Here is a 13,295-nt window from a genome sequence, read left to right on the forward strand (position 1 = left end):
TTGATGCCAACCTTTTAAAAATTCACCATTGGCCTGGATTTGACATGGCCAAATGCTGATGTAAATGAGGAGGAGAAAAGTCGACCCTTTCATTGCAAATAAATCTGAGTTGCAGGCTTCAGCTCATAAATACCACAGCCCGTCAGAAGTCTTGTTTTATTGCTCTTGATGGAAATTGTTGCATTTATTTATCTCATCCGAAGAGATAAGGCTTCGAAAGCCACAACTCCTGCACAGCACTCATGGATTATGCAGATCTGCCTTCAGTCTTAAATTTCAAGAATTTAGATTTTTACATCCGCATATAACAATTATTATGTTTTCCATAAACACAACACGGTACACAAAACACAGTTCATTATTTGCAACTTGTCTGACATGTGCGTCGTGCCTTTTCACAATTCATCATTTCTTATTCTTCTCATCTACCTTGTTCCTTGTCTTTAACAACAAACTGCTACGCCTGCATGTCCTTCAATCAAAGCAATTCCCCTTTATTAATTATAATGCCAACTACTTTGCATTATCATTATAAGATCGTTTGTTTTATAATGCCATCCCGGAGCTCATTCTACCTTCAGAGCATGTCATGTTATGCAGCTCTCTCGAAGCTGTGAATTATATTATTTTTTTCCTGCTTGCTGTGGATTTATCGATCCGCAGGGGTGAGTCACAGAGTGTAATTCATGATAGCTTGATTGATGAGGATTTCAATCTTATATGGTTTGTTAACTTCAACTGCCCACAAAGTGCATTCTGTGCTGTTTTCTGTAATACAAGGCCATGAAACGGTAAAATAAAAAATAAAAAAAAGACTTCCCTTGAATAATGGAATCTCTCAGTTCCTTCAGAATTTACAAGATCCTGCTTAAACGCCCTTAAAGGTCTGTTCAAGCCCCCGGGCAGCTGAGGCACGCTTTAACTTTTACCATATTTCTCCTCTTTACATTCATCCTGTTATTCCAGTGCTCTGTTATGCTTTTAGGGAAGAAAACAAAAGCTTCTGTGTAAGGATCTTCCATGCTTCCATGCTTAAGACATTCTCTTTCATTATATTTTAATGTCTGAGCAATGTGTCCTGGAATACAAATATCCTCGTCAAACACTAAGTTTGCATGTGTTTGCATGCGTTTACCCCCGATGGTCAATAAAATAGTGCTGATCAGTTGAGAGAACATTGTCGCTTTCTTTCTGCCAGGGCGAGGACCACGATCAGGCCGGACTATGAGCGCCAGAGCAGTGGGAACTACACCATGACAGGTAAATGGTCTTACACTTTAAATGTCTGCAACTCAGCACCATTTATAACACTTTAGAAATTGGAGTGATTTAAGAGTTTGCCCCAAACGCATTAGGGTTGTTATACTGCTTACTTTTACTGCAAGACAAAAAAAAAAGCTCTATGGTTTTGGAGAAAAGGTTCAACGCTACCGCTTATGCTTTCTAAGTACACCGAATGTCGTCTCCACGTGTGCACGACGGCGGTTCCTTTGGTTCTTGATCTACAAACGCTCTATGTCTAGATCTCCTCAGTGATGGGTACTGTACAGAGCTTTGCTTATCTGAGCGAACGTGACTTCCCAGAGGAGCTCGGCATTACACTCAAGAGAACATTTAACAGCTGTCAAAGACAATCCGTCACATGCCATACTCACATTTGTACCGTGCATTGCACTGGACGAATTCTCCTTCTCTTTGTCAAGGAGAGAAACTCGACTAATAGTACAATGCTGCAGGACTAAAACAGAAGAGAGGCTAATTCGTTAGGGCGCAGAGCTTAGCTGTGACAGCCCCAGAGTCAGAGCCGGCTGAGACGCTCCAGCACCTAAAGAGCGTGTGATCCACACGAGGTTGAACGAGGCAGGCGGCTTTTTATCCAGCTGGAGAGAGACACCATGTGGTGAAGATTCCTCCTGCTGCTCACGCTGAGGCACACACAGCATACAGCCATGTTACAGCCTGCCTCTTTAATACAAGAGCTCCGTTTTTAAAAAGTGCACATGATGGAACTGCATGAAGACTTAAAAAAAAAAAGTAAATGCGTAAATGACAATAAATGAATAACACGTCGTTGTGTTGCGATGACATATTATAAGTTAGTCGATTTGCAAATTGTAAATTGTGGCCCTGAAGGAGCAGACATTAACACACAGCTGAGTGGTTTGGGCATTGGGTGTGCGATCCCTCCACTGGGACAGGGTTTGAGTGACAGTGAAGAACATGCACATACTGTACAGTACGTTGCCAGCAGTCATCACGTCTCTCCAGGAAACTGTCCTCTGCAGCTGTACAGACCCCCTCTTTCTCCTATACCTTTGTGTGTCCCGTCATGGTTTTTAAAAGAAGAGAGGATAATGGACTTAGCCTGAGATGGTATATCTTGGCTTTTTTATTTCTTGAGACTGTGTACTCGTCAGCCGTACGGCATCCCACTGTGAATGTGAGAGAACGCCACTTCCCTTCATTAACAATGTGATAGCCTGCGGACCAAGTGTGAGGTCGTAGTCGACAGACTATTTGTGTTAATTGTTACCGGTGGTAGCTCTGGTGTGTGTGGGTGTGTGTGTGTGTGTGTGTGTGTGTGTGTGTGTGTGGGTGTGTGTGCACGTGTGTTTGTGTGTGTGGGCTGACAGCTGGCCAGGTTCGAGTTGGTCTAAAACCATGTGCGCTCTGTCAGGGTTGTACAGGCGCCTTCTTTAGGATTGATGAATTGCCTGCTTTCTTGATTAAACCCTCCGTCACTTCCCAACAAAACAAAAACCCCAACAGAAAAAAAGAAAAAGAAAAAGAAAAAAGAACCGAGTAAGTTGAGGGGAGGAGAGGTAACATGTCTGGGAAACCTGTCATCCACAGTCATATCATGTACAGATGTGATGTGCAGGCTCTTTGACATTTATTACCAGAATATTAAAATCTAATTCACATTTATTTTTGCAGCCCTCTTTTCACTTGACAGTTCAAGCTCATTTGAAAAATGATCAAGTTTCCATAGCAGCCGACCAGCCAGGCAACCAACCAACCTTTTGCTTTTCTTCACCACGTTGCTTTGATCCATGCCAAGTCCCTTTGCCAATTAGGTCTGTTATTCATACATTGACAGGAAAGCAGGATAGTTTAAAGGTAATTAAACGTGCATTCGTGAGATGTGTCTAAAAAAGCATATCTTTGATAAAATAAATGGGGTGGTGTTGAAAAAAAAAAAAAAGTCCCAAACTCTAAAATAAACCAATGTGACGTGTTGCTCTGCAGTCTCTCGCCATTACCTCCGGAACAACATATATAGTATTCAGCAGGCATCCGCCTGATAAGAAGGTAAACGTAATAAAAAGTAATACATTTACATATCTATTGCATTAATCAAAAATAAATCCTGACATTGGCCCTGATCTAACGTAATATGGAGAGCAATTATTTCCCTATCCATTAGAGGAACTTCAATTAACAGACACTAGACAGTTCATCCTTCAGAGGAGGGGGAGAGGGAGGGAGCAAAATAGGTGGCGCAAAATTAACTTGGGTTTGCAAAATATCTTGGCAGGATGACAGTGATTTTTGATTTTCAGGAAACAATATTAGAATTCTTATTAAACTATGTGCATCTGCTTTTAATTTGCTGCAAATAATTGGAAAATGCAATGGAGCTTTCCAATTAAAGCTCCACTTTATGCTGTTTAATAATACCCTCATAATATTATAGCTTATGAAATGACAGGTGAGTTGGTGTATGAATAAAACATAAAGCCCTGTAATAAGAGACAGAAAAAAAAAAAAAAGAACGAGAAAAAAAGGGGACAGTTGTTGGGGGGCTTTTAAATGCTCGACATAATTTGCATATATTAATCTCCTCTTTTCAGCCTTATCAAGTATTCCACTGTATTTGAAGTTAAAATAGTCGTGACAGGCAGGGGTACGCTTCGTTTTTCCAAGGATTTATTACTTGTATAATTCTGGATCTTTAATAAGCCAATATGACTGATCCTCTGAGTTCTGTGGAATTTGGTTAATTGTTCCAGATGGTGCTCACTGATTATACAAAATTACTTTCTTTCTCCTCTTTTTTCCCCCAACTACACCATTTCTTGATTGACTAACATGGAGAAAAAAGATTATTTTTGGCGCCGCACTTTCATTAAGAGGGTTCTCATCAGGTTTCAAACAAAAGTTCCATCTTATCTCCCTGTGTAGTTCTGGGCGAGGCTGTGCAGAAGGAGGCGATCAGCCGGCTCTTATCTCCCAACCGTGATGGATCTCAACTGCTTCTGCACCGCTGGGGTTATATTTTAGAATAACACAATTCTTTAGGCTGAGGGATTAAAAAACACAACCTCTGGATAGTGACACAAAAGTTATTATTAGTGTACGCCGTTCTCTTCTTTCTCTTTTCTCCTCTCTTTCTCTTTCCCAGAGATTGATGAATTTACTAAGCAGCGGGGTTGGTCCTCCACTTGAAGCTCAGGCTCCATCCACAACTCACTAACATTCTGTTTTGCATCAGCTAAACCGAGCTGAATGAATCATTTATGGAAGTGTTATGGGGGAGTATCGGCAGATTTACTGCCGAGGTTTTACTTTAGATGGAATGGGATTTCTATGAAACCGATCTTGATGTCTGAAGTAATGCCAAAGCTTACATCAAGACATGAAAGGAACGCTCTTAAAACCCACGTTTTGCTTCTTAATTCCCCTGGTCAGCAAAAGGCAAAACAGAGAGAGCGAGAGAGAGAAATAGGGGGTTCAGCAGGATAATTATTTAGACTTAATGTATACTCACACACACACACACACGCACGCACACACACACACACACACACACACACACGTCCTCAAACTGTTTACTACTCCCAGCAGCTAATGATATGAAGTAGTGCTGAATTTCTCCTTAATAATTTGATGGCTTGAAAATTACACAGTGTTTAAATTTGCCTTCACTCTGATTTACGTTTGAGCAGTTCATGCATTTTCCATGTTGAAATAGCAGCATAGTGTCAACGCTTTGGGGGTGAATAACGCAGAGCTGAATTACTGTAAATAACTGGCTAAAAATCACACCAGTGTGCGCCAGAACAAAAACGCTAAAAGGCTATTGCTGAAAAACAAAAACAAGAAGCTAAGAGAGATGTTAGGAGAGTTATTGTCAGTGGCAATACGTGAAATAAATTGCTGGGAACTGATTGTGCAGAACATGTTTGTAACTCTCTTCACTGTTTGCTGCAAGTTTTCGCTGGATCAGAAAAAAAAGAGACATTCTGGTGTGTGTGTGTGTGTGTGTGTGTGTGTGTGTGTGTGTGCGCATGTGTGTGTGTGTGTGAAAAAACATCCTAACCAGAAAAAAAAAATCTGAAAAACTATAGTCTACTTTGTGACCAAAAATACTTTAAATTGTGACCAAAGCAAAACACAATATTTGTTGTTTTTTGTTGTTGTTGTTTTTAAAGATTATTCTTTGGGCATTTTAGGCTTTTATTTATATAGGACAGTATAGGAAGACATGAAAGTCAGTCCCTCCAGAAAAACGCGATTATGCGATCGCATAATTCAATGCATAATCAGCCAAAGTCCCCATTTTTTCAAATACGCCGCACTTTCGTCGCATAAATTGTCGATTTCCGCGCAAAATATGCGGGGCTTGCATGATTTCGTAATCCCCACATTTTCGTTGCAAAAAAATCACATATATCTTAGCAGAAAGTTGAAAAATGTTGCGTTTACTTCACACAAGAGCAGCCATTTTCCCCTGTTGCCATGGGAACGATATGAAGTGACGTAATTACGCGACGTGAACATCATCGAAAAGCAGGGTGTTGGGGGAATCAATTATTTTCTCTTTTTCATCAAACCGCAGTTTTTGCACGTTCCCGCAATTTTTGCAAGTTCCCGCAATTTCATCGCATAAAATTGCATAAATATCCCGCATATTCCATCGAATTTTTTAAGAAAACGTGCCACATAATCAAGGATATTTGCCCGCAACAATCACAAAAAAACTCCACATTTTTCTGGAAGGACTGGAAAGGGGAGAGAGAGGGGGAATGACATGCAGCAAAGGACTGCAGGGTGGAGTCAAACCTGCGGCTGCTGTGTTGAGGAGTAAACCTCTATACAGTGTTGGGAAGGATACTTTCAAAACGTATTTCGTTACAGAATACAGAATACATGCCCACAAATGTAATTTGTAACGTATTCCGTTACGTTACTCAATCTGAGTAACGTATTCTGAATACTTGGATTACTTCAGGATTACTTCCACATTGAATTGCGTTTTATAAGTGTAGGAATGCAGCTATCACATCCAGCTTACTAAACAGGCCTGTAATGGTGTGCTCTTTTTATTCCAACTAGCTGAATGTGTACCTGAACAAGCAGATAGATTATTGTATTGGTAGTCCCGAACTGCATACTACAAAAATCTAACCGCAGTCTTGCTACCACGAGCTAATTTTAGCTAACGTTAGCTAGCATGTCAAACGGGGCTAGTCAGTCTTTAAACGGCTCTGGAGCTAGTAAATCAGCACGTAGGAGAATGTAAAGTCGCACGTCAATGTTAAAATAGCAAGGTGACCAGTAAAACTACAGCAGACGACTACCCTTGGCTAATTAAAAAAATAGCTTACTTTAAGATGCTTCTTCAGGTTGGAGGTGGAGTAATTTGGACGCTGAAAGGAGGTTGGTTGCTGGTAAGCACAGGTTGCACTGCACAGTTATATTTCATTCTCCCTGTTCGTTCTTTAATGTGAAATGCTGTTTGAATTTCCAAGATAGAAACTTATTGATGCCCTGGCTCTGTCGTGCCGGTTCCGACTCCATTGTGACTGATCACGCAAATAGCTATTTTTTTCGATTTCATATCGGGGCTTCTGGAAAATGCATAGAGTTGCCTTAATTTAGTCAGAATGAATAAACTTGTGAAACAGAGAAGTATCGTCATGTAATCCATTGATTTCAACAATGTAACTGTATTCTAAATACCAACGATTTAAATTGTAACTGTAACAGAATACAGTTACTCATAATTTGTATTCTGAATACGTAACGCCGTTACATGTATTCCGTTACTCCCCAACACTGCCTCTATATATAGGCGCCTACCAGGTGAGGTACCCAGGCGCCCCAAACACAATATTTATGTGTGTGTGTGTGTGTGTGTGTGTGTGTGTGGACTGTGTAAATGTGCCTCTGTCAAAAAGCTCTTTTGGATTTTAAACACTCTTTCAAGTTAATCCTGTTGGTGTTTTTCTCCTTCCGATATGTCAAAAATCCTATTGGACTATCAAGGCTATTTTGGGAACATGATCGATCCCAGTGTGATGGTGCCATTACGTATTTGGGGATCAATCCTGAAAGAATCGTAATGGAATTTTTGACTGGAGCCTTGAGGCCCTTAGGCATTTTTGGACCTTTATTGCAGTCAAATAGGAGACTTTAAATGGCTGTGCATTTGCAGGCCGGACTGGACTCTGGAGTCTCATCCCTCATTGCTTTCTATCCATCCCTGAGATAGAAGCAGTGCTCCATTAGTTTCAGTGTCCAGACGTGGACACCCTCAATGGATGGGCCTGTCACGGCTCCCTCATTTGCCCCATGTACAGCAGGGTTTGTTATCACACATCTAATTAGAACTTGATAAAAAATATTTCACAAAAATCCAGTCATTAAATATAGTTTAAGGAGATTTATCGTCAAATATGCCTTAAAGATCTTTTAATGGCTCTGCTGACTTGTTAAGTTTGTAATTAATGATCTTCTAATACATACTGTGGTGTGATTTAGAAAGCACAATGAGATTCTGGGAATGAAGTCGTTTTGGAAAAGGGCATCTGGGGCTCCCAGAAGCTATATTAAATACTTCTGCTTAGACTGGTTTGCTTAGAGCCATTAAGTCTGCTGTGAAAAAAAGTTCACACATATCAGCGTCTTCACATAGAGGGGCCGTTTTTATGTTAGGGTGCAGGGAAAAGTGCGTGATTATGAAACAGTTTCTTTGTCATTTCATAACAGTCAATTAGTGTGTACAGAAAAGTCCTGGGCTCCTCAGTGGTACTTTTAAAGTGCATAGTTTGGAAAATGGCCCTAATCTACACACAGATAAACCAATAAGCAAATGCATATGTATCAAACTGTAAATGCATTATTCTAATAACAGTCGCCTGTTTCTTTGGGAGAGTAATGGTGTCCTTATTAGCATAATTAATGACAAATGGCAGAGCAGCATTGGTGGATTGGTTCTAGGGGATGATAAATTGGTGGATGCCCAGGTTAGTGGCTGCCAAGGAGGCCTCTTTGGCTGTCATCCCTCCTGCTTCCACTCTGGCACAGTTCATTACTCACCGTGTGAGATGCCACTTTACATTGCCTGGTACTGTGAGCATGGAGAACTTAATAATGCCACCGCAACCACACCGGGCCTGCTGCTTTACCCACAGTCCAGAGGGTAAGTAGCTCAGCGAGGGCTAGGGGTTGTGGGGGAGCAGGCCGACGTGGGAATCCTGCAGCTGCACTGATCAAAACAGATCACGAGTCAGCCGCTACTTGAGGGGAACCAGGGCCATATGACTCAGTCTCCAGTGCTGGGTGAGTGTTTCTTGTTAGGATTTCTGGGGCTCGCCACATCCCTCGCATCATTACGGGTTAGTTTGCCCACAGAACCGCTAATTAAGAGGGGATTTGTGTAATTGTGCCTTCTGCTGTGTCCCATCCGGCGCATGCAATTTACTGTCAGCCCTCTGCCAGCTTTTACACTTGTCCAGAGAGGCGTAGCCCATTTATACACACATTCTGCTGCACATTTACCAGCAGCCACAGCTGGGGATCCATGCCAGTGCCATGGCAATGTCTTAAAAGACACTGTGCTGCTGATTAAAGTCTGATTGTCCATTTAATTTCAATAGCTAGCCAGCGAGAAGGGCTTCTCCAGCACTGACTGATTTAAAAAAAAAAAAAAAAAAAAACAGTGAATAAAGGATTTGTAATTATACCAGATCACTGAGGACTTTTGGTACTTTACATGAAATAGCTCTTACATATTTGCACGACATTTAGAGTGCCTGTATTGGAGAAGTTATCACACATGCAGACACCTCCTCAGAGCATTCGGTGTGATGCAGCAGTGTTTGTGGCCAACTCACCGTAGGTGTTGCTGGCTCTGCCCACTTTCTGGAAGACTGATGGACCAGCGCCCGACTGGGGCTGCCTCCTGGCTCCTTACCCACAACCAGATTTCAAGGACTGCTTGTCACAGATGGAAAAGTAAGTGGGTCATTCTACATAAGCTTGCCATTTTACATCCCTCTGGTAACAAAAGAATAGCGTTGAATTTTAATATAAGGAGGATTGTTTTCTTTTCTTTTTTTTTCTGATTTTCGAGAGAGCATGTTTCAGGTATTTACTCAACTGTACACTTAATTGTTCAATCACTTAAAGTAGACTATAAAGGCCAGTTTGCTATATGATGCATTTATTGCATTTCACAAACCTTTCTAAATGAGTAAGATTAAACACCGCGTTCTATTTTGAAAAATATTCATCAGAGTGGACAAACAGCAAGCTTGTGTAAAATGATTCAACTTCTTCCTACTCCCTTGGTGCTCCTCTTATTTTTTGCCTCCACATTCTTTCAATAAACCTGAGTGGGTAGCACTTTGGATGCCTTGGATAGTACTCTTAGCATTAGAAACATTTCAATTTGTTTGCATTTGGATGCGATGAAATTAATATTTTAGTATAAACTAACTGACTTGCTGTCAGGAGAATTGCAACACATCACAGTCAGACTGCCGGCTATTTGCAGCCTGTTTCCAAATAAATGAAAATAGACGATCAGAAACCCTCAACATCATTTCAGTACGTAATCTATTTTTGTATCAGTGTTGTAAGATTTTTAGAATGTTAATTGACTCCCCGGTAAACATTTAAATAATTCAGAAGTTACACTTCCACTTTTGCAAGTGAGATTTCTAATACATTGAAAATTATAATTTTTTTTTTTCACTGGTCTGTCTAGAGGGCTTGAAAAAGCAGGAAAAAGATAAAAGAAAACGAATGGGTTTCATAGAGCCATAGTCATTAAAAGAATCTGAAAATAGCAACTCGCTATCATCTGTTCTCATAGCACGGGTCAGGAGCTCTGACACCTCCAAAATTCCTCCTGTCAGGGTAGGGGGCCATTTGTATTCTCTCTCATTAGGCAATTTGACTAATGACCTGCCGTGGCTGCAGAGCTACTGAGGGACCCGCAGCCTCGCGCCCTCCTCTGTTGCAGCAGCCTGAACACACACACCCTCTATTGGAATGGCACAGATGGCATGCCCGGGCGACAAAATAAACTACAATATGTCTCCGATATGCTGTCAGGCCTGGGCACTATTTCTCATGTCAGAGAGGGGCTAAGGGCTGTGAGTGGGCATAGGGGGTCCTCCTCCAGCTCTCTGTTCATCTACTCACCATTATCTGCAGAGGTGACAGAGAGCGGGGTCTGCAACTAGAATAGCATTTCCATGGTCTGCATAAAGAATCCGCCCTCAAATTGAGAGTCACTCCGACAGGAAAGGCATGGCAATGTCTAGCCCGGCTACACAAAGAGAAAAGGCAACATCCAGTTGTTTGGAATATGAAATGCAGCAGGTTCCAGATGAAGCTCGAACCTGTTTTTGAGCGGCTTTACTTATTATGTTGTATTATTTTACGGTCCTTAACAATAAAGATCATATCGACCATGAGTAAAACGTGGTAACAAATGCTCATTCGCACTTGCAGATTATTGCCCTGACTGTGACTTTCTCACTTAATTCAGGTGCGAGACAAATTCACCCAGGTAATCATGCTAGACAGAGATCAATGCAATTCTGCTGAATTAGTGAAGTGTAAAATAAAAGTTCATCAACATTCCTGAAGTGTTACTCTTGAGTTGTGGTTCAGGTAATATGGGGTATGCTCGATCACACACGCATATTTTTCCATCAGTCAGTGTCGGGAGCGCAACTCGGTCTGGTTTATGTGTGTGTGTGTGTGTGTGTGTGTACGCCTGTGTCCACGACCATGTCTGTTAGAACCCTGGAAATGCAATGTATGGCGCTGCTGAAGTCCTGGGTGACAGTGCATCCAACAATGGAAGAGTGAGGGATTAGTGCTCAGCCCAGCGTACGAGGGAGCCCTTCCCGCCCTGAAACAGCCATTCATCTGTGCCCAGAGGCTGGAGATGACAATGCAGCCATTGCTCATCGCACCTGACGGAGCCATTAATAAGGCAATGATCCACACGGGGCCTGTGCTGACTCCGTTCTTTACACTACAATCACTCAAGCCACAGGGTCCTCCTTACTTAACGCCACCTCTGCGCTCACCGCCACCACCACCATCATCATGATCACCGTCATCATCATAGTCATCGTACCAAAATTTCTGCCAGATGTTTTCATATTGACTGCGCTCGCATACTCCGAATGCCAAATAACTACCCAATGCCCTACGCTGCAATACAGTCACGAGTTAATGGACTGTAGCCTGGCCATTTGAGCAGGTAAAACATGCTTCATAGTAGGATTCCTGGTCAGAAGATTGGATTTACATTATTTTTGCCCTTTGCACCCTCGGATTTCTCCACGGTATTCTTTTTTTTTTTTTACCAAGAAGTCATCTCCCTCGCCTCTCCATTTATCTAGATGTAAGATAGCCTCTCTAGTATAGATGGTGGAGGAATACAAAGTGAGATCTGGTTTTAAATGTAATCCTTGAGCAATAAAGAAACTCTGTGGCCTTCAGCTCTGCATTCATCTGTCCGCGCCACGCACTCAGATCCATCAGCAGCTACAATCTCGGCTTCCCGTGGCTGGCTATTGATTCAAATGTATTCTCCCTGCCTGCCTGCCTCTGCCTGGTGTTGGTGCTCCCAGCGACACAGTAGTGCATGTTTGTTCACTTGTTTTTATGAGCTTAAACAAGTCATTGGACCTACCCAATCGCCTTGGTTTGCTTGCTGCTTCAGATAGCCACATATCCAAAGGCGCAACGGGGAGGTGGGTGTCAAGGCTGGGGAATTGAACAGGTGAGTGGTGAAGGAGGCTAAGCCTTTCATACCTTGCATTTGTTTTAGCCACGCCAGCGGCAGCTCTAGGGATGGCAATGGTGGTGTTTTGGCCCGACGGCTGGTCCACCACTTCAACCTAGACTGAAATATCTCAACAGCTATCGGATGGATGACCATACAATTTTGTGCGGACACCAATGGTTCCCATACGATGAATCCTAATGAATTTTGCGATTTGAGGAAACTCAAGTGCCCCATGAGGTTGATATTTGTGGTTTTGAGTGAAAAACATCAGCAACTTCCTGTTGAATTTGGTACAGAGACTTTTGTCCACCTCAGGATGAATTATAATAACTTTGGTGATCCATTACATTTTTACATCTAGCGCCATCATCAGGTCAAAATTTCAATATTTGGTTCATGACTATACAGTATACCTGCTAAACTAATGTTATTCCCATCAGCCTCACCTGTAATTTTTGGTGCAAATTTTCAAATGCTCGCTAAAGTAATTGTGAACCTGGTACATGGTGTAAACCTTTAGCTTAACTACAGCCTCTTAGCGTTATGATTGTGAGCCTTTTAACATACTGACATTGGCATTTTGCGCAAAGCGCCACTGTGCCAAAGTACAGCCTCCCAGAGCCGGTCGCACAGCTGTAGACTCTTGTTCCGACTACATTTTTTACTGTGTGAGATGAATGGAAGCCAAAATAAACTAAATAAGCTTCCCTGTGGTCATGAGGGTGAGGGTCATGCTTGATTACAAAGATGACATTGTACTACACTTGTGTGGAAAGTGCCAAACCGTGGATCTGTATAATAACCAAGAAAGGAAGGCAAGTCACATAAGTGTCAAAGTGAGGGATATTTTAAAATTTCATACTTTAGAATACTGCTGTGAACCGGAAAGGCCAAAAGGAGTGTCAGCTCCAAAGCGATGACTCATGAACAGCTTCGGCTTATGAGTTCCTTTTCCTGTGCCAGCGGGCCTGATGGACTGTGGGTAAAAGAATACCAGTTGGAAGCTTGGCCTCTTGATATTTGGGGCTCCTGTCGAAGCCAACGGCAGCAAGTTTTGTGCCTACAGATTTGGGAGTTTTATAATGAAGCCGAGCAGCTGCAGTTTTCCCTTTCAGTCTGGAAACGAGAGGCTTTGTGTCCCCTGTCACCCTGTGTTAATTTGGGCCCTAATGTATTTTATAAACAAAGGGCTGCTCTCTAGCCTGACAGTCGTGACACCTTGATTCCAGTGCAGGATGCATGCAGTACGGGG

At 42.1% G+C, this 13,295-nt stretch overlaps 1 protein-coding gene across 1 annotated transcript in view; it reads left to right on the forward strand.

Annotated features, from left to right (window-relative positions):
* mvb12bb (multivesicular body subunit 12Bb) overlaps positions 1 to 13,295 on the forward strand; it is a 40,517-nt gene that overhangs the window by 19,009 nt on the left and 8,213 nt on the right. Inside the window, exon 7 of the mRNA XM_039802122.1 lies at positions 1,199 to 1,260. Within this exon, the coding sequence (XP_039658056.1) occupies positions 1,199 to 1,260 (62 nt within the window). The remainder of the gene's footprint in view (positions 1 to 1,198; positions 1,261 to 13,295) is intronic.

Source organism: Perca fluviatilis, chromosome 6, assembly GCF_010015445.1.
Source record: "Perca fluviatilis chromosome 6, GENO_Pfluv_1.0, whole genome shotgun sequence".
Classification (NCBI taxonomy): domain Eukaryota; kingdom Metazoa; phylum Chordata; class Actinopteri; order Perciformes; family Percidae; genus Perca; species Perca fluviatilis.